This window comes from Lepisosteus oculatus, chromosome 4 (genome assembly GCF_040954835.1).
Source record: "Lepisosteus oculatus isolate fLepOcu1 chromosome 4, fLepOcu1.hap2, whole genome shotgun sequence".
NCBI lineage: Eukaryota > Metazoa > Chordata > Actinopteri > Semionotiformes > Lepisosteidae > Lepisosteus > Lepisosteus oculatus.
Genome location: NC_090699.1, coordinates 24281356 through 24302471, shown reverse-complemented (window position 1 = coordinate 24302471; position 21116 = coordinate 24281356). Strand labels below are relative to the sequence as shown.

Here is a 21116-nt window from a genome sequence, read left to right as displayed (position 1 = left end):
AAAACAACACCTAATATGGACTTTTAGAATGAGCTACTGTATGTTACCCTGAACCTGCTGTATAAAACCCAGTTCCTTTGACATCATCATTCAGAGGCTGATCTTATATCTGTACGATGGTATCCTCTCCATGTGCTGGAAATAAAGGACTCTGCTAAACCATACCGAACCCGAGTGAATAATTTTCTTCGAGAGAATGATACAATATTACGTTGCAAAAAGACTCATTTGGACTTTAGTATATTTTAGCAGTGTCTTGCAAAGATATAATGACCTTGAAATGGGAGGAAACCCTATTGTGGCATGTTAGGCATTTTGGTGTATTGCAGGGTAGCATGGAGGTTAGCACTGGGACCTCAAATGTCTTTGTTCCTGGGTTTGGTTTTAGAGTTGGAAGCCCCTAGAGTGGATTTTACATTTTTGCCCCATGTCTGCTTGGGATTTCTACAGATGTTTCAGTTCCCTCCCATCTTCCAAAGGCTGGTTAGGATAATTGTGGTCTTTAAATTGTCCCCCTATACTTGTGCAAGTGTGTATGCACTCACGTTAGGTTCCAGGTTGTCTTGATCTGAACTAGAATTAGGTGACTTTTTCAAAATACATGGCTGAGATGTGTACAGTATGAGACCGATTGAAATCAGTAACATTTCAGGAGACAGTTGAAAGCATCTATAATAAGAAATTGAACTTTTTTATATGCATGAAAGATATGGAAAAGTAACTAGTTTATGTAATGAACTGAATGTTCTATATAAGTAGAACATAAGTAGGTAGTTCTATATAAGTTCCCACAATGTCTACCTTTTTATTAAAATTCCCCTAAAAAATTACAATTTTACCTCGCAGCATATTTCCTTTTAAGCAGTGGTGGTTTTATGTAATATTGTTGTTCACCAAAAGGGATTGCCATCTGAAAATGAAGAACTAAACTTTATGACTTTTGTCTTTTTATTTGATTTTGCAGGACTTTATAGACATATCTGTATGTAATGATTAGCACCTTCAAGGCTGTCCAAAGTGGAAGGACATCCTCTTACCTCTTGGTGCTTTGTTCTCCTCGCCCCTCTTCCTTAAGGTTTGATGGAAAAAAGTGGTCATACAGATTTTATTTGTTAACCAAATTACATATGTCTCATGGATTCTTCAGAATAAAACCCATTGGATTTGGTTAAACTGCATGGGAAGCATCATCATTCATTTCAAGCTTTCTGGCATTTGCATTTGCAAGGAGGGTGACAGAAAAGCTGAAGGAAGTTAGGAATTCAATGTCTGGGCTCATTTATCTCAGGAACAAGTCACTAATCAATTGTATGTTGATTGAGAACAGCTAGGAAAATAAGTATTTTAATAAAGTAGGATTTTCAGACCTTAAATTGTTCTTTAGCAGTTATGGTTTTAGGCTTTCAAATGAAAACCAGTGAGAACTATACTGTAAATTGTAAAACAGACCATGTTTTTAAATTGTTTGAGACAATATTCAGTGTTGTAGTCATTCTTATGAATGATACACTAGAACCAGTGCTAATGTAATTTACATAAGAATGGTTACAAAGGAGATGCTGTTTGACCCATCTGTCCCTTTGGTAGTTAGCAGCTTATTCATTCAGTCTGGACCTCATCCATTTATTGAAGGAAGCCAAAGTATTAGCTTCAACCAAATGTCTAAGTAGCTTGTTCCATACTCCCACAACCCTTTGTGTAAAGACGTACATTATGCTATTCATTTAAAATGCACTATATTTAAAGCTTCCACGTGTATCCTTTGCTTCATATTTCACTGTTTATTCTGAATTTAAAGATAAACCCATGCATAACTGTCGGAGGATTGTATAATCCTATTTAATTATACTTATTTTGTAGATAATCAAATTCAGATGCATAAAAAGTCATTTAAAGATAATATAAGTTATATTAAATAATACTAAAATAACCTTTTTTTGTTTTCCATTAGCATCTTTTCTCACCTTAAATATTTTATAGCACTATAATAATTCCTAAACCCTTAATGTGTTTTATTTCCATAGAATCATTTATGTTTAATTTACGTGTCGTGTTTGAAATACAGATGGTGTGGCAAATTAACCATTTTATTTCATGATATAGAATACATAACCCATAAACAGAAGTTTATGTTTACAACTAATTAATTTGGGAGGATTGTCCCTACTGTCTTTACTACCGACAATAATTTTTTAGGACCTTATTAAATAATCAGCTTTGATTAAAGCATTAAGGTTGTCTTTACCCGGTGAAAGGATTTTTTTGTGCTGCTTCTCAAATCACACAAACTCATAAGCACAAAACACAATCTTATGAGCTGTATACATTTCATGAGATTCATTGATGTTATTGTTGTTGTTTTTTTAGCGGTAGTATCCTGTTCACATTCTGAAATCCATTTAAGTGACACTCCTTAAGAATCTTTGGAGAGAAAAAAAAATGTTAAAATTTGAGTAGCCTGATTCTGCTGCAGGTGAAAGCTAAAACCTGGTAGGTTGTCTCTTTAAATCATCGCTGCAGTGTTGATGTGCCCTCTAGCAGAGTGGTAAGAACCATTCTCACCTCTGCGGCAGGGAGCTTGACCAAGTAGACTCGCGCGAGCACTTCAGATGCACTGAATTAAACCCATTCCCATGGTTACTACTGCTCTTTGGTAGCTTCCAGTCTGTGGGGAGAGGGAGGCGACTTATCAGTCTTGTACCGGAGTTTTAAAAAATTGTTCACTGCTCTTGCGACAGGGATTTTTAAAAATCATTTATATATACATTTCTTCCTTTATTTCGTCTGCAGAATACGGTGGCAGTTGCTTCAATCCAAGTACCGTTGACGGTTACTGCTAGCTCTCCGGCATTGCAATCTGTTGATAACTCCACATGCAAGCTGCAGTTCATTGTCTTTCGAAATGGGAAACTCTTTCCTAGCACAGGGAATTCGTCAAATCTTGCAGATGATGGGAAACGTAGGAGTGTTTCCACACCAGTTGCGTTCACCAAATTAGGTAAGAGAGTGAGCGAATGTTTCGTTTACTTAAGTGATAATGTGGAACTATCTATTTTCAGAATTAAAAACAAAATAGCTTTACTTATTAAAGAATTGAGTATAGTTATAAAATGTATTTTCCGTTTAATATCTCTGCACACTTAATACAAAGGTAACAAAACAAATCTGTACAATGTACATTTTGCAAAACATACGGTTTTGCTGTGTTTAAATGACCGAATCACTATTATTATTATTATTATTATTATTATTATTATTATTATTATTATTATTATTATTATTATTATACGTCATAACGAAACAGCGCAGTCGTGATACTGTCTTCATTTTTACATCTTATAATTTCCTGGTCTCTCATGACTGTCAGTAGCTAGACGGCGTTTTGCGCCGTTATTATTGTTTAGTTATTATTGTTGGGCTTAGCACATTATTATTCTCGTCCTCCATCTCATTAACTTCACGTGTTGTCTAACGCAAAATAAAGAACAGCTGCTTTGAAATACACTGTTTTCGTGGGCATCGGACAGATGTGTTAGAAGGAGATTTCATTTTGGACATCAGATATAAGCAGGTCTTTAAAAAAAAAAACAAATGCATGTGCTCCAGGCTCGTAGCATCTAGAAAACAGGTTTCGATCGCCCTCCGTCTAACAATGCGAGAGAAAGGAGCGCATGTCATGAATGGAATGTGGATGGAATACGGGTGATATTTTTATATGCTCTCCTAATAATTACTACAGTGTTTGCTTCCTACTGAACAATACGTTGTGAATCTATGTACCCAGGATGCAGCACTTAAGGATTTTACACTCCATTTCCTTGATTCAATTTGTTGCTTTTGCAGATGGGTGCAGCTTGGGGAACCTCTCACAGCCCATTACGGTTGCTCTTAGGCACTTCGCGCTGGGTGTAGACCCAACAGCAGCCTACTGGGATTTTGACCTTCTAGATGGACACGGAGGCTGGAGGGCGGAAGGGTGCCACATAACTGGCTCTGCAGGCAATATCACCACTATTCATTGCACACACTACAATAACTTTGCAGTGCTAATGGTGAGTATACAACCTGGGAGGGAGGAAATGTATTCCTCCCACACAGCACCTCTCACGTCTCCACAGTTTCTAATAAATTGCATTCTAAGTGTTTTATTACCCTGAATTCACCAAGGAGATTCAGTCTGATGTATTTGAAGTCGTGGAGACTGACATGCTTGGGTACTCGGTATTCTTGATAAATATCATTTGATGTGATACAACTTGTCTAAGGAAAGATTAATTCAGAGTTTTAATGGATGTTTTCTGCTGTTTTTGAAGTTTAAGCAAAGAGAGGTACCTGTGTTTATTTATTAGAAGGCTTCTTAAATCAAGAGTGCACAAAGAAATATTGCCTTCCCTTGATCCCACCTAAGGGTGCATGGATCATACTAATTAGTTTGCTAGCCTACCGCAAAGTGGAATCGTATAATAAGCAGCGACAAACGGGCGTTTTATTGTTTTTTTTTTAATTATTATTACTATATTTCAACAAGGACACGTATTCATTTCGTGCATCCTGGGATTTTTTGTTATGTGAAAAGTAAACATCCCTTTATTAGGACTGAATCCATGAGGATAATACTAATTGTGCGATGGCATCACGCCTCAGTTGCTCCACGGAGGTGCTGGTTTTCGTGAGCGTTTCAGAGAGCAGCAACCCACCGGGTGTTTACCGGCAGCAACCGTTGGACATGATCAGTTGGGAGGTCTGTTCAAGTCACTGAACGCACATCGTGCATTGTTTGTGAATATAATCCATGGAAATGAGTTTTTTTTAAGTGCTACATTGTTTTCTCTGAACTTATTTTACAGCCTGCATGTTTTGACGAATGTTTTGTCTTTTTTTACAGAAGAGTAAGGTGAATATTAAAGCACCGATTATTTATTAAGTAAAGGACAGCAGTACTGACGAATGTGAAAGTGAGAGTACGTGTGCTTTGAATACCAATCTGATGTTGTCAAATGGAGCGCAGATGTCAGCTAGTGACTGCATAAGGCTATAGAAACGTACAATTCACCGTATTCGAGATTTGTTTTATATGTACAGTATAATTTGCTAATATATAAATAATATCCAACAAAAGAAAGGGTCGTTCTGTCGCTTAATTTTAAGTTATGTTCTAGCAAATGTAATTGTATTCGAGACGTAAGTGAGATCGTGAAAATGAAAATATGTAATATACATGTACAGTAATGATTTCGAATTGGGATGTACTGGTGAAAGGGCATGACGTTTGCTGTATCAAAAGATAATGCTTTTCATACGTAATACCACGTTTATTTATGCAGTTACCACACCCGCAGTATTCACTGCAGAGCCCTGTGTCAGTAGTCGTGTTTACCAAAATGACATCAGATTTCTTCCAGTGTTATTGGTGCACGCTAACAATTTATTGCACCTTGCGGTTACCTGTTGCGTGTTGAGTAGACAAAGATCCAGGTTCCGATTATTGTGTGTGTGTGTACCTTTTAAACCTTTCTGTGGCTGAAATTAAAAATCAGCTTGTAAATCGCAATTAAAGCTAAAATTAAAGAACTAGTTAAGATACGAAAGTGACTCGAGGACGCAGAAGGAAAAAAACTTTTATCCTGGAATTGAATATCAAAGGACCAGATTCGCTAAATCGTTACACTTGTAACAAATAATTCGCTGCAGCTGCAGTGTGTGAAATTATTTTATGATTGTGGTTGAATCATATTTTCGTAGTAAACCATATAAACTGAACGCAATATTAGAGTTCGTCTTTTTAACATCTTGATCATCACCCTTTAAGAATTAAGTATAAAATTAAATTAATTTTCCTGGCATATATTTCAAAATACATATTTATTTTACTGCTTTCCATTTTCTGTGATTCTGTAGTGAATTTTAATGTTTCCAATTTCTAGTTGTAAGTATTAAGCATATCCTTGGTCTTTGCAGTGTGCAGGTACTGTAACACACATGACCAGCTTGCTAAGTGCTTTATAGATTTCCTTTTTCTCCTGTGGGAATGATGCAATATCTACTAGATCTTGTAGATCAAAGGTTTTGATGTGAATTGCCTATTCTATCTCAGAAAGTGACAGTTAACCAAGGGCACAATCAATGTAGGATGTGGAAGGGTAAATGTGTTCATTCACTATTGTCTTGTGAATACATGTCTAAAACACCAGCATCTCAGATGAGGCAATTTAGGTCTTTTCATTAATGAATTTTAAGAAGTTTTTGATAATTAATTTGGCAGCCTAGTTTAGTAGTGCTTTAGTGATTCACATCCAATTATTATTTTGGATACAAAGTGATTTAGATTCTCATTTATTTTTTTAATATGTATTTAATAGTACTGTTTTTAATTCAAATTATTCCACAAGTGGCCAGGCTTCCTGTCAATCTTTGAACAGATAAAATTAATCTAGGGTTTAAGGTCCATTTTTTTCTGTATCTTTAATCTTTTAAAGATAAGTAGTAAGATTAATAAGCTTATGAACATATTGCCAAAGTTTAATATCACAGCCAAACTGTACATAACTTAAAATATTGTGTCAGTGATGAATACAAATTCATCAAACAAACCTTTTCTATCAAAACTTTTTATTAAATAAAAATATAACAATATTAGAGCTTAATGTTATTATTGTTTATTAATTTGTTGCCTTGAGTTGTTCTGATGTAACTCCTGTTTTATAGTTTTATAGTAAGGCAAAGAACCTGTTAATTCAGGACCATGGACAGATCAATTAGAAGTCTATTTGTGTTGCGTGGGCTCCTGCTTGGACATGGTGTTTGTTAATGAAGCTTACTGACAAAGCTGTAAAACAATTTGTAGATTCGTGTTTGGTAATTATTTAAGGAGTTGATAATTGTGAAGAGAAAAGAGCAGAACCTGCAAGTTATAAATGACTCTTTATTCGTCTGAAATGTTTGGATTGGCATGTTTATTTCAATTGTAAAAGCTTTACTTGTTGAAAGTGACATGTTCGTGACCACTGGGTCCCAATGTGGGGATCAGAAAGATGCATCTTTAAAGTTAACTCAAATGAATAATACATTTTATGACCCTCACGTAAACACATTTCAAGAATGTATTACAGATATGAAAAGATAAAAAGAGGTAACTTATTTTTGTTTCATTTTGTAGTTACTTTTTCATATAGCCAATATTCTCTTGTTCATTTGCCTTTACAGTATATTCTTAATACCAAAATGTTTTTTTGCACATTAAGACGTATATAAACTTGAAGAAATAGGTAAAAGCACATAAAGCACACTGTTTGAAGATTTTCCTCTTTGTGCATCTCTTTAAAAGGTTTATGTATTTTGACCAGTTTTGAAAAATCCTTAGATTCCAAATTCCATTCCGTGTTGAAGGTGTTAAAATAAGTTACAAAATACATGATGTTTATTTGGACAATTTTTACATCATTTGAAATGTGAAGCATTAATTCTCTTCCTTAGCTCTTTTAATCCTCATTTTGCAAGATTTCATGAGGAAAGTGTGGTGAAATAATTGCAGATAGGGTTGTTTCTCTCTTCTGTTTTATGCCTTATGATTAGTGCATCTTTCCTTAATATTTCCTGTAGTTAATTTTTTTTTGCTTTTTAACTTTATTAATTCAGAATTATCTTACTACATGGAAAAGTTAAAATGAGCTTATTATTTGTCACAGTTCTTGCAGGGGTTGTCATCTTTCTCGTCATAATTTCAGTTTTGTTACAAATTCTGTAGGTTTACAGAACACAAGAAAACAAGGCAAAATGTTAGACGGGAAGGTACAGTATGTAACAGCAGAAATGTTTGCTTTTGTGTATTTCGCAGCGCCAATCTTTCAGATTCAACAAATAGTCATGATTACTACGGTAGTATAATGCCATTTTTTAAATGCATGATCTTAAGGTGACACTTTTCAGTGAATTTATAAACCAGCTTACCTAGCAACACTCACCTGCTTAAAGGATTTACAGCTCTCTTCTATATTTGTGAAAATATCTAAATGCAATTGTAATGTTCCTTTCTATAAAAAGGTGAATATGTTGTTATAACTGAATACAAGTCTTGTAAAGAAGACTATATAGAAAGAACAGTAACTGTTGTTAGAGGACAGTTTTGTTTTAAAGTAAGAAATTGAAGTCGGGTATGAAGTAAATCGTCTTCACAATTATAAAATAAGACATAGGAATCCACATCAAGTACATATACATTTGATTGTTTCAGCCTACAAAATATTCTTAATTATGCTATTTTCAAAGACAGAAATGCATGCATTAAAGTATAATAATGAACACATACATTTAAAAATGCCAATTGTGTCTTATTTTTCTCATTTGTATTGACCTTAATATTCAAACTTATTTATTATACATAAATCATTGTCCACGGGGTTGCATTGTTTAAATTAACTTAGTTTGAATGCAGATTACTTGTATTGTGTCGTAAACGAGGTAAACACTTTGCAGATCTTAAGATAAAAGACTGGTGATGATCAAGTGTACTTAGAATACTAGTTTATATATAACGTTTTTATCAGAACAAATTATTATGCATAACAAGTGTCATGCAGATATATAGCAGTACATTAAATACACTGATTTTTTTTTTTGTACCTCTGAGTTGATTGGTCAAAGCTAACTGTCCTATGGATATATGTTGCCATGGAGATGGAGATACATGGTTGTCCATTTGAGAATTTCCACTAGTTATTTTTTTTTCATTGCTGTTTAATATCAAGGCCAGTGTATTTTAAGGTATTTTTCAAGACTTCTAACAGATGTATACATTTTTTGTCTTTTGAGTAAAATGCTGAAAGAACATTTACGTGTTTTCAGTGGTGTTAATCTGGTTAATGCTGCATGAATTCTATTATCATGGTAGTTTTTGTTCAATTGGAAATAAATAAAATGGTGTTTTCTCATATTTGTTGCTAAACTATTTTCTGACATTACTAAACTAATATGAGTCAAAGCCTTAGCAGGTGTGACATGGCTTTTTGATCAGAAGCTTTAGTTTCTTTGAGGTGTAAATTTGTAAATGGCAGTTTTTGTTACACTTCATAAACCCAGTTTGGATTTGACAGTTGCTTTTTATCCTGTTCCACCAATGGCGCTACTGAACTGATTACTTTTAAGATGGTGTGACCAGAACAAAAATAAATGAATTTGATGTGTGAAACAGAAGATGCACAGTAATAACCCCCTAGTTTCACAAACATCCCAACCATCTCAGATTCTGTCTGTTAGTGATATCCGAAGATCTCAGAGGCAGATCTAAACCACCCTACATATTTGTATTGTGCCACTAGTAGGTGCAACAAGTCACAGTTGGCTTGTGCTGCGTGCTGGAAACACTTCTTACATTTCTTTTCCTATTATTAATTTGTTTGACGATTTTGGACAGAGAAGCTTCTGTTTGTTCCCGTTTATACAGCTTGGCATTTTTTTGGAGTGATCTAAGTTTGTCTACTTTTTTGGGTTACAAACCCACAACCTTCTAGTTATTACTCCAGAGCAGAAGTACCTGTAAATGTTGTGTTTAATAATCATGAGTGTTATTCTTTACTAGGTGTTACCTTTACACAATAGGAATGTACTGTACTCTCTCAAAGGTTTTGAAAATGTCACCTTATCAATGCAGTCTGACCTTACATTTATATTGTTAGTTACAATTTTTGTGTCTCATTGCTTCAGGTAGTTTTGCTTTGGGGACTTGGAATGTTTCTTTGAAACTGAATAATAATTAGAAAAAGTTGAAGTACAGTGCCTTTAAAAGTAGTAAAACAAAAAATATACAAATTGCAAATTAGGAAATAAGCTTATAGGACACACAAGCAGTTCAAGGTGCAGCAGAAGAGGACATTAGAAAATGGAGCACCACAGATACTAATTACATAAGAGCCTTTCTGAAAAGAAGGGTTTTGATATTTAAATGCACTCAGGGTAGGTGACCCTCCTATATTCTTGGGCATTGAATTCTAGAGCTTTGGGGCATAGGAAGAGAAGGCCCTGTAAACCACAGAATGCAAACAAGCTTGGGGGACACTTAGAAGACCAGAGTCAGACACAGAGTTTGCAAGATGGCAAGTATGGAGATAAGTCAGATAGGCACTGAGGTGCCAAGCCATGTGGAGCCTTATAGGTGAGCACGAGTTTACTCAAAACCAGATAGAAAGCCAGTACAAGGACTCCAGGTCAGATGAAATGTGATTGCTTGCGGGCAACCTGGTCCTGATTATGGCTGCTGAATTCTGAACATATTGAGTTTTGACCAGTGTGAATTTAGATACTGCAGCACCCTACTCACTGTGGTAATCGATCTAGAAAAGACAAATGTGTTGATCCGAAGAATGACTTTTTTTTTACAGTACTCTAGGCATTATGGTCAAAAGTCAGGCTAGGATCAAATACTACCCCTACATTCTTCAGTTTTGAATGAGATTTATGTACAGTGCCATCCACAGATAGGGTTACTGCATTGGTTTTACATAGGTGATGAGAGTTGCTGAATAGCATAACTTCTGTCTTGTCGCAGTTTAATTGAAGGAAATTGTGAGTCACCCAGGTAAAAGATTCAATTAGTGTAGAAATAGCTACTTCAGTGTCAAGTGTAGTATAGACATAGGTATGCGTATCATCAGTATAGATATAACAATCCATAATAGACATGAAACAAAGGTGTTTTAAAAATAACTCTAGTATAGAGACTTATAATGTGACTTGTACTACCTCCTCTAACATTAAAACTACCCTCCTTACAGCTTGCATCATCTTCTTAGACTTGCTTTGTGCAACAGTAATTTGCTCTTCCATGATCGACAAGCTTAAGAATTAATTTTAGGATAGCTCCTCCTGTGGATAAACAAACATGGGTTTCATCCCACTGCTTCCACCACAAGCGGAAGGTCCCCACTTCAGGTAGCTGATATGTGGCTGAGGAGGCCATCATATTAACTGTTCCAACCACTGATGTAATTAAAGATCCAGGAGAGGCCCCTGGCTTCATGTTAAGGTTGGAAGCATAAAAGAAACAAAAAGACTTAATAAAGATTTAATCAAATGAATACCATTATAATATCTTATCAATAATATGTCATGTAATTTGCCAAACTGCTTTATACCATATGATGTTGCGGGAAGCCGGAGCCTACCTGGGAAGGAACAACCACAAGGCAAGGTACACGCTGGATGGGGCACCAGTCCATCGCAGGGCAAGTGCAAGCCAATCACACATGGGGACAATTTGGAGGCCATGGTAAAGGTAGAGGGGGGAAATTTGGCCCGGACACCAGTATAACTCCCTACTTTTATATAGAAATGCCTGGGGATCTTTAATGACCACTGAGAGTCAGGACCTCGGTTTAATGTTTCATCTGAAAGACGGATCAATAATATGAATCCTAATATTATTGTGCAGAGCAAGTCATTTGTCAAAAATAAATTCCAGAAAATATCATGGTCATGTTTATTCAGACTTCTATGTATTCCTTTTAACAAGCTTTACTCCAACAACATTGTATTCTTTAGAAGCCCGATGGAAGTCTCCATAACTATATAGAGGCCTTGGAAGGTTTCCAGTTTCTCTGGGGAATAAATGTAGGTAATTCACTGAAAACATTCAGCTGTAGCATGCATCAAATGCTTGCGTAGGTAGCTGCGTCAGCATGCATAGGCTGCAAAGGAACAAGTAAAGGTTTATCCCATGCTGAAACGCAAGGAAAGAAACAGTGTTTCGGCTATGGAGTCTTCTTCAGGTGTGTCTCACTCCTTTCAGCATGGAATGAACTTTCACCTGTTCATTATGGTTTAAAGTCAGAGAGCTCTCCAAAGACTGCAGGGAAGTGGTTATAAAAGTAAAGGTGGATTCATTAACTTCAACATGAACCAGAACAGTTAGTTGATCCCTAAGTTTCCTCTGCCAAGAAGCTCAGTTTGGCTTTTAGCTTGGCTGAAAAGGGGTATTCCAGCATGACAATATTCCAAAACAGTCATCCAAATCAATGAAGAAACAGTTACCGGCACACAAAATTAGTGTTCACAGCCCATCACAATCTCGAGACCTCAGTCCAATTGAGCACTTGTTGTTGGATCTCAAGATCACTGCACACAAATGGAAACCAATGTATCTGAAGCCTAGAACAATTATGGTTGGAATTATGGTAATAAAACTCCCATATGAAGTGACAGAAGTCACATACTGCAGCAGGCATCTCGTCAGTGTAACCTATGCCAGCGGAGGATTTACAAAATACTATCTGCAGGAGCATGAATAAATGCATCATGTTTTCTGTACTTTTAATTATTAGACAAAAAATAGTTTGCTCAGTGTAATTTGGTGTTTGCTCAGTGTATTATGATTATGGTTAAACATCTGTAGAATTTGTTTTATGAAAGACACATTATCCATTCTGTAAATATGATGTGTTACATCATGCTGTATACGTTTTTCATATTTCATGGGTCGTACAAATAAATGTGGAGGGCACTATATATTCATGAGAAAATTCTTTCCCCTGCCACTTTGGCGGCCACAGGTGGCAATCTGTTGTCATCACAGGCTCAGATTCCACTTCCACTGGGCCAATTCATTACACTATGGAAACATGGAAAATACATTACAAGCCTCCAGTGATGAAGAAAAGATCCGTTGCAAGAAAATATTCTCATATGTATGCATGCTTGAATGCATGTATATATTTTTGTGTAGTGTATTTTTATAGCTTTATTTTTGATTGTAAAAGGGAAAGGTTCTTGTGATTTTAAATGCTTTTTTAAAATGCTTACTGAAAATATGTAATAAAACAGAGCTAAAAATATTTTCACTGTCATCATCAGATATTAGTCTTTGGTGAAGGTTTGCTCTGATATTTGCTTCTACTCAGTGATAAGATCCCTGCAATGAATGAAAAGTCTTTTCTGTTTCATTTTAAAGGATGAGCATGGTACATAGGTTACAACATACAGTAAAATAAAATTGCGTCCTTTGAGAAATTCATTAGCACTTTTGATCTTTAGACCCCATATTTTGTTCGAGCTTGCTATTATGGATGTACTTTGTGAATTGAAAGCTCAAATGGTTTTAATGTTCAAAATAATATTTGCCAGTTGGTGGTTGCTAGCAATTAAAATGCATTTATTGATCTGACATTGCTCACACAGTTTCTTAGCAGCAAGCAACCAGAGAGGATTAAAATCTCCTAATTCACACTTAAATTTATGAGATCGGGGATGGTGTTGATAAACGGCAAAGGGAACATGAAGGTAGTCTGTCTAATGAGGTGACTAAGAGCTCTTTGGATGTATAACTGCATATTAGTATGCAAATGTATTTTCTTTGCATGATTTTGAAATTGATACCACTTCATTAAATGTTCATAAATCAGATGCAATTAAATGACTTCATGTATGAAAGCATTTTAGCTGATGACCTATTACTTAAATACTAAAAAGCATGTCATCCATGTAATTTTACCTTTATTAGGTGACAAAGTGAATTGTGTTCCAATATGTTTTGGGTTCAGACTTATTTAAGAAATATAATTTCCTACAAAAACGGTTAGCCTTTGTGTCATTTAGTATGACTCTTATGCCTTTATAGTTATATTTTTTTATTTCAGCCTTAAGCTCAAGGTCGAATACATGATAATTGAAGATATCTGACAGATACCTGAACTATCAAACCAGGCCCAATATAAAAATAATCTGCATTATTAAAAAATAGTTTTTCTTAAGGCTTTGATGTGCATAATTCTTTGTAAACTAGTAAAAATGAAAGGAATGACAGTCCCAGGCTATTTAACACTCTCGGCCCTAACCAGACTTTCAGCCATGACACTGAGCAGCATGGGCATGATTAATGAAGGCAAAATAAGGAGATAAACATTAAGCAACACAATTGTAACAGACAGCGTATGGGTCCTGCCCTACAAGACTCTTCTGTCTCTTTGAGTCCATTCCCATAGGGCACAATATTGCAGGTACATAACTTAGTCAGATTTTTGAGAAGCATAGTTTAAGATCTAATAGATTCCTGTTATTCCTGGGTAAACCCTGAATATTTACTAGACACAATAGTCTGAATTACGTAAAGGAAATTTAGAATTTAGCTTTAGAATTTTCAAACAAATGGTTAATTTGACTATTCTCTATATATAAAAAAAGATACATTAGATTTCATATTATTTTGTATTTGGCCTTGTGCTTAATGTAGTAATAATATAAAGCATTTATAAGTTTAAAAGCCATTTGGCAGTTAAGTAGGCTGAAATCCCCATCTCACCAAGGTTGAAAGTAGGATAAGCAGATCTTTAAAACGTCTGTAATTCCTTACTGTGTTCTGTCAAATTGTTAAGAATTCTGTAAAGAAGCTGACAAATATGTTAATATATTCCATAATGTCCAGTCTAGTACATTTTAAATAATCCTAAATGAAAATGCTTGGCTGAAACGTGTAAAACTTTTTGTGTGTACGAATGAGTCTTGAAACGATATTATTGAAATGAATATTTTGAATGATGTGCCTCCTTTTTTGCTTTTGTCCAGAAATAACCATAGCAGTATGATGACTTTGATACATTTATCTCACGCTATAGAAATAATTCTGTTATTTCTACAAGTTACTCTTCATATTGTTACAACTGGGGGGTACGAAACTGGAGAAAAGGACTTGAGCGACCGGTTTAGTCATTCAGTGAAATAATTATTAATAACCTCTGACTTGTAAGTGATTTCTAGCAATATACCCGAGCAGCTGCTATAATTAGAGAATTCTTTGTTCTCTGGCACAGCTTTGTTGAGAGGAGTAATAATCCAGGGACACTTGGTTGAACAAATATTTATTACAATGGCAAGACACAAACTACACTATACACAACAAAACATGCAACACACAAGTTACTTTATGTACAGTATTTACAAACAAGGTGTTTCAGAGGCCTAACATTCTGGTCCTCCAGAAAACCCTGGACTGCTACTAAGCATTAAACTCTTTCATATGCCTACAGAGGCCACGCCAGAGTTGAACTGCCTTCGAACTAAATACAATGCGACCTGCAGTTAAATCTTTCTCTTCACCCCGAATGCCACATAATAAATGGGAGCCTATTACTGTATATATCCCTATCCATAAAATTGCACCCTAAGCAGGAAAGACATTTCTAACTGAGGCATCTTTTTCCCAGGAAACCCAAGTTCCATAAAACACAGGATAGCACACTCTCTCTAACAAGGTTCAAATACTTAGCTCCAGTCAGGTTTGCTTTGGATGATCAAGAAGTAGCACAAGTCCCAACTACTCTGGACTCCTCTCTCTTCTCCGTGCTTCTCCTTGTTTCTTCCTCATCTTCTCTGTGCTCTTCATTTGATCTTATATTGTGTGTTTCTGTACTGCTCCTTGACACTCATTAATTCACAACTTACCTAGGTATACTAAGGTAACCTTTACAAATGTTTCTGCTGAAGGGACCCCCAGACCTCAGCAAACATCCTCTCTCCTTTAAAGTGTTTACTCTTCGAAGTGTCACAAACTAAAATCTAAGAGACACTTCTCAGTCACCTAAAGCTGTAACAATATTTATTGCTTCTTTGTATAAAGATTAAATTTAATGTCAGATATATAAACAGCAATAATTGTCTAAAAAATAAAGGCATGATCTCCTGCAATGCACTGGAATAAACAAGAAAAATTAATACCCTGAAATGACCTGTCATTTATATTTTGCCAGGAACAAATAACTGGACAAGATAGGACAATATTATACAGTAATAAACTGATAGAAAGCACCTCTCCACAGAATGAGAGGTACAATGTAGAAATTGACTGTCTCACCATTTGCCATTTGCAATTTTAAAAATGTTTTGAGATCTATCTGCTTGGAAATGTAATACAATGCAAGTACCATACAACATTGCTCAACATTGCTCTTTGACAGATTAACTTGTTGTCTTGCAGGAATGGCATCCTTCACATTACTTACATTTTACAGTATTGAAGTTTGTATTGCAACAAGAATAGTAAAATACACAATTAATTCATTAAGTGAAAAAAATATTATTCCCCACAGGGAGAATAGATGTGGAATGTTCCATGGGAATGTTTACAAGTCTGTTTGTTTTGGAGACTTGAATAAAAATGTTTGGCAAACATTTATGTTTATGTTAATGAATTGTTTTTTTTAAACGAAAACTAGTACATAAACTGTGCATTATAAGAAATGCATCTCTTTTCTTCCAACAAATTCACCAAATTATTATGAGAAAAAGACCATCTGTTTTGTAGCAAGTACACTGACATTTTGACCAGAGTTAAATTTATCCTAACTTTTGTCACAGAAAGGGCTGATGAACAGGGGATCTACTATGAAAGTCATGGGCTAGTTGCATGTGTGGCTGTCGCTGGAAGCAATACATGATGTAAATCAGGCGACAAATGTTTTGTACCTGGTTGCAAGTGCTGTCTTGTGAAAATTTGCCCATTCCTCTCAAAAAGCTTGAACATGCATGTGCCTGTTTACTGGTTCGGAGCCACATGTTTTCCCTTCTCATCACTTTAGCTGTGCTCAGATCTGGTATGTAATAGGACATCGGCAACATAATAATCATGTTGTCATCTTACAAGGAAGCCATTGTTATGTGAGCAGCATGAGGATGTGTGTGGTCCTGCACAAAAAAATAAATATACTGATATATCATTATAAGCCTCCAGAAAAGGTCGTACTGATGTGGCAAGTGAGGTCCTAGGCCAACCTATGGCATGTATGCCATTAATGGCAAGTAAAGGAATTTTTACTGATTTTAATGCAATACAAGCTACAAAGAAATTAAGTAAAACACGGAAAGCGATTTACAGATGGGGAATATATAAAAGAGGCTTTTCGTAGTTGTTCAGATGTATTTTTAATGGTTTGCTCAACAAACACACAATCACCTCAATAATTTGACTTACTTATGTCTGCAATATTGGTGGAGAGATGCATATGTGAAATGGCCTAAAATGTGAAATGTGAATATGTGAACTGCTAACATTGGCATTAAAAGTATTTAGTATTGCGTTTGATGAATGCATGGATATAAACGACGTAAATCAATTAGCAATTCTTATGAGATACTGTGAATCAGATGGGATTCAAAAAGAGCTGTGTTGCCTAAAAGCTGTGCCGCCCATGGCACAACTACATTGGAAGATATAGCTAAGATGTTTATCAATCATTTTGAGGAAAATGGAATTGACATCGAAAAAATATTTTCTGTGATGATTGACAATGCTCCTACTATAGCCAGTAAACAGAAGGAATTTGTAAATATCATTGCGGATCACCTTGGCCATTGTAAATTTTCATTGGATTCATCTTTGTGCTGAGATTTCAAATTATGATCTTAATATTGTGATGACAACAGTGGTGAAAATAGTGAATATTCTTGTTGCCTGATCTGCCCTTATGCACAGACAGTTTCAAACTTTTCTTCAGAAGATGGACGGTGTGTACAGCAATGTTCATTGGCTAAACCATGGGAGAATTTTTAGCACACTTTGTGGACTTGATGGTCTTGGTCTTGTTGCAATCAAGATGTATCTTTTTGTTTTTTTTCTAACAAAAAGTATTATTGTCAGTAATAGGTCAAAACTAACATTGAACTGTAAAATAAAAAATGGATTGCAAAGCTAATGATTTCTAACTGACATCACCAAGCTTATGAATAAACTCAACTTCCATCTGCAGTCTGTAGATCAAACTGTTTTTGGTCTATTCAAAACATGGAAGGTAAAACTTGTTATTTTCCCTGGGACATAGATATCTTATCTTTCCAGTATTTGCAACATCTTTCAAAATATTGAAATTTCAAAACATTGCACAATCCATGTTGCTGAGTTAAGGTACGTGTCAGAACTGGTATCAGAATCTTCTGTTAGATACCAGGTTTTCCAGTTGCCTGATGTTTTATTTTCTATTTAAAGCCAGGATCAAACTAAATGGTAAGATGCATGATTGTTTTAGATAGTAAATTTAAATATTTTATCAGGAATAAAAATGTAAGTAGGGCTATTATAGACATTAAAAAGTATTGATGGCACTCACATCCATAAAAACAAATGCAAAACTTTGTCAACCCTGATCTAAGGCTGTTTCCTTGAATCACTATTGGAAGAGTTCAGCTTTGACTATACTCTCCTACCCAGACCATCACACCTGGAATTCGCTATGATTAGTCTGTTGTACACATTTATTAACATTATTCTGCACATCTGCACCACAATGATGTCTGTCGCAAATCACACAAAACAAAATGTTGATTCATCACAAAAAAGAATGGCTGGCGAGTCCACCACAGCTAAAAAGTCTTGTACAATACCTGGGTGTGCTTGTGTGGATTTCTGGCTTGCATTGGAACCAGTAGTGTGAAAGTGCTCACTAAGATAAAGGTTGATTATGTGTTGTGAACTTTGTGAGGTGTCATATCTAGTGCTTTCCCAGATTGTGGTCAGTTGTTGACAGTCTGAATTTGGATGTAATACCGTATATTGCCAAGTTAGATGTTGCTGTGAGTGCTGAACATTGCAGACAGCAAGTGATAATGCTTCAACGTTAGGGGTGGGAATCTCTAGGCACCACACGATTCGATTCTATTCAGTTTCGATTCAGGGTGCAACAATGCGATAATAAATTGATTCTTGATACATCTCTTGACACATTTTTTTTATACATAATGATTTTTTTTTCTTACTGTGTGACTGGAGTACGCAAGACATGAGCTGCCATTCATCGATGATGTAGTGCGCCATAATAGTGATTTAGGATTCTGTTGCAATGGACGTCCACTCATCGCAGGTTATTGCCACCCTATTTGCTTTCTTTCTAAAACTTGAGTTTTGGTGTCGCTGTAGTGTTGGTATTGCTGTTTCACTAAAGTGATGCCGAGAAGGTATGTCTTTATGTTTCACCACGCAATTAGTTTTGTCCTTTACTTTACTCTTTTTTTCCTTACTTTACATTGCCTTGTCTTTGGTTTTTATCTAATCAATTTCCCTACGAGATTAATAAAGTATTATCTATATTTATCTGAAATGTTTAGTAATATACATATTTCAAAAAATAAAAGATCGATTATGGAGTTTTGTGCATCGATGCAGAATTGTCCAAGAGAGAATCACGATGCATCTGAGAATTGATTTTTTTCCCCCACCCCTATTCAACGTCCAACATAATGATGGAGTATTGCTCTCTTTCACAAGGCTTGACATTCAACAGCATAAATCTCTTTATCGCGTATGTTCAATCATATCTCCCTAATGAGGTGATTTCATGCTTATTCAACAGTAAGGTCACATGAGTGTATCATGGTCATTCATAAAAGAACAATTAATCAAAATGAAGCCAAAAACATTTTGACCAGATTATATACAGTATATCTCCAAATTTCCTAAAAACATACATACATTTATATTGATTGTGATGATATAATATAGATGTTATCTTGTTTTATAAAAATGTCCTGTATTCTCCTGAAAGCAGCAAATGTGTGTCATGACAGGGTTTTCTTGCTGAGGGAAAATAAAAATGTGGAAGAGAAAATTAAACATGATTATTGCAGGTTTTGATTATTATGACAGTGGGGTATTTGTACTGTGCTGTGCAGTCAATGGCAATTCTTATACTGTATTCTGTAGCCTATGAGAGTCATTGCACTGTGTTATGCAGCCAATGGGTAATTTTGTTTTATGCTGTGCAGACAATGGGAGTTATTGTACTATGTTATACACAGTCTAGTTTAAAGTGGAAGTTTTGGAGAAAATTGGCTATGAAGGATACTGTTGATTACAATAATATTTGAAGCTTGAATTAATTAGTGTTTTTATTATTTTTCCTCAATGTTTCAGGCTATAATTAAAAGCATTCTCAGTTTGACAGTATTTATTTATTGTTCCAATTAGTTATTAGCATATCCATGTGTTCTGTACAACTGTTGTTATAGGCTGATTGACAAAGATTTCTCTACGGCTGAAATGGTAAGGCTGGTTGAGGTTTTTTTTTTTGGTGACTGATGGAGTACAAAGAAATCAGCAGAAGTATAACATGAAAGGATGAGAAGGAAATGACAATGTGTTGTTTATTCAGGTAGCTATTTGGATTATTTATTTTTGTTCAAAAAGAAATTACAAAGCTAATGTTTGTTTTTTTTTACCTTAAAAAAAAAAAAGACTTCAGAAGAAATTTGCTAGCGGTAAAACATAGTGAGTGGTAAAACATTGGCTTTACATTTCCTTTTTTTTATTTTGCATCAAAGGAGTTGCAATCTAAAACATTCAAATATGCAGAATTATGTTTACATTTGAATCTTTTTTAAAACAAAATATTAATCTGTATTAAAAACTGTCAGTATACTGTATTAACATGAAATAATAAGGTGTAAGGTGCAGATAATAGATGAGAACAGTGTTAGAACAGTTTATTTGCTGAAAAAAGGCACATCATAAAGAACTATAAACTTTGGGCTACTTGATGCCACAAGACCAATTCATCTTTGTAATCCTGGGACAGGCAGCTCTTTGATTTGTATTTATGTCATGCAGTGATTGCTTTACATTAGAGATTAAAGATTAGGTACCAGAGCATCAATGCTTATGAAAGTAAATATTTCAGATATATAGCTGTTTAACCCTGCCAAAGATCATAGTTTACCTTACATTATATGGCAATGGATTTAGAGAGAGAAATAAAAGTATAACAACAAAGTGGCTTCAAAGTAACTTATATACTGTATGTAATGTATATAATATCAGTATTTTTTTTAACTCTCCTTATCTGAACCCAGATGATGCTAATTAAATGGTACTACAAGTAATACAAATGTGTCACATAGAATGCAATGGGACATTTAAAGTGAGAATGTTTCCTAAGACACTCTGGAGATTTTAAACTCCCCATGACAGGGTAATTTTTTGCATTGCTTGTTTGGTGCTGATTCAAGTTGCATGGAAAAGGTGCCAGCAAGAGTGCTTGAGGGGTTTCAGTTTTGGGATTTACTGGCATATGCTGCATGGACAAAGACTTTTTTTTTCTTTCACCTCACAAGTATTGGCACATCCCTTAGGTAAGGAAGGAAAGGGTGATGGA

At 35.2% G+C, this 21116-nt stretch overlaps 1 protein-coding gene across 1 annotated transcript in view; it reads left to right on the top strand.

The window, feature by feature from the left end:
- LOC102691676 (adhesion G protein-coupled receptor A3) overlaps positions 1-21116 on the top strand; it is a 131259-nt gene that overhangs the window by 87718 nt on the left and 22425 nt on the right. The window contains exons 13-14 of the mRNA XM_015346987.2: positions 2791-2998; positions 3844-4052. Of these exons, the coding sequence (XP_015202473.2) occupies positions 2791-2998; positions 3844-4052 (417 nt within the window). The remainder of the gene's footprint in view (positions 1-2790; positions 2999-3843; positions 4053-21116) is intronic.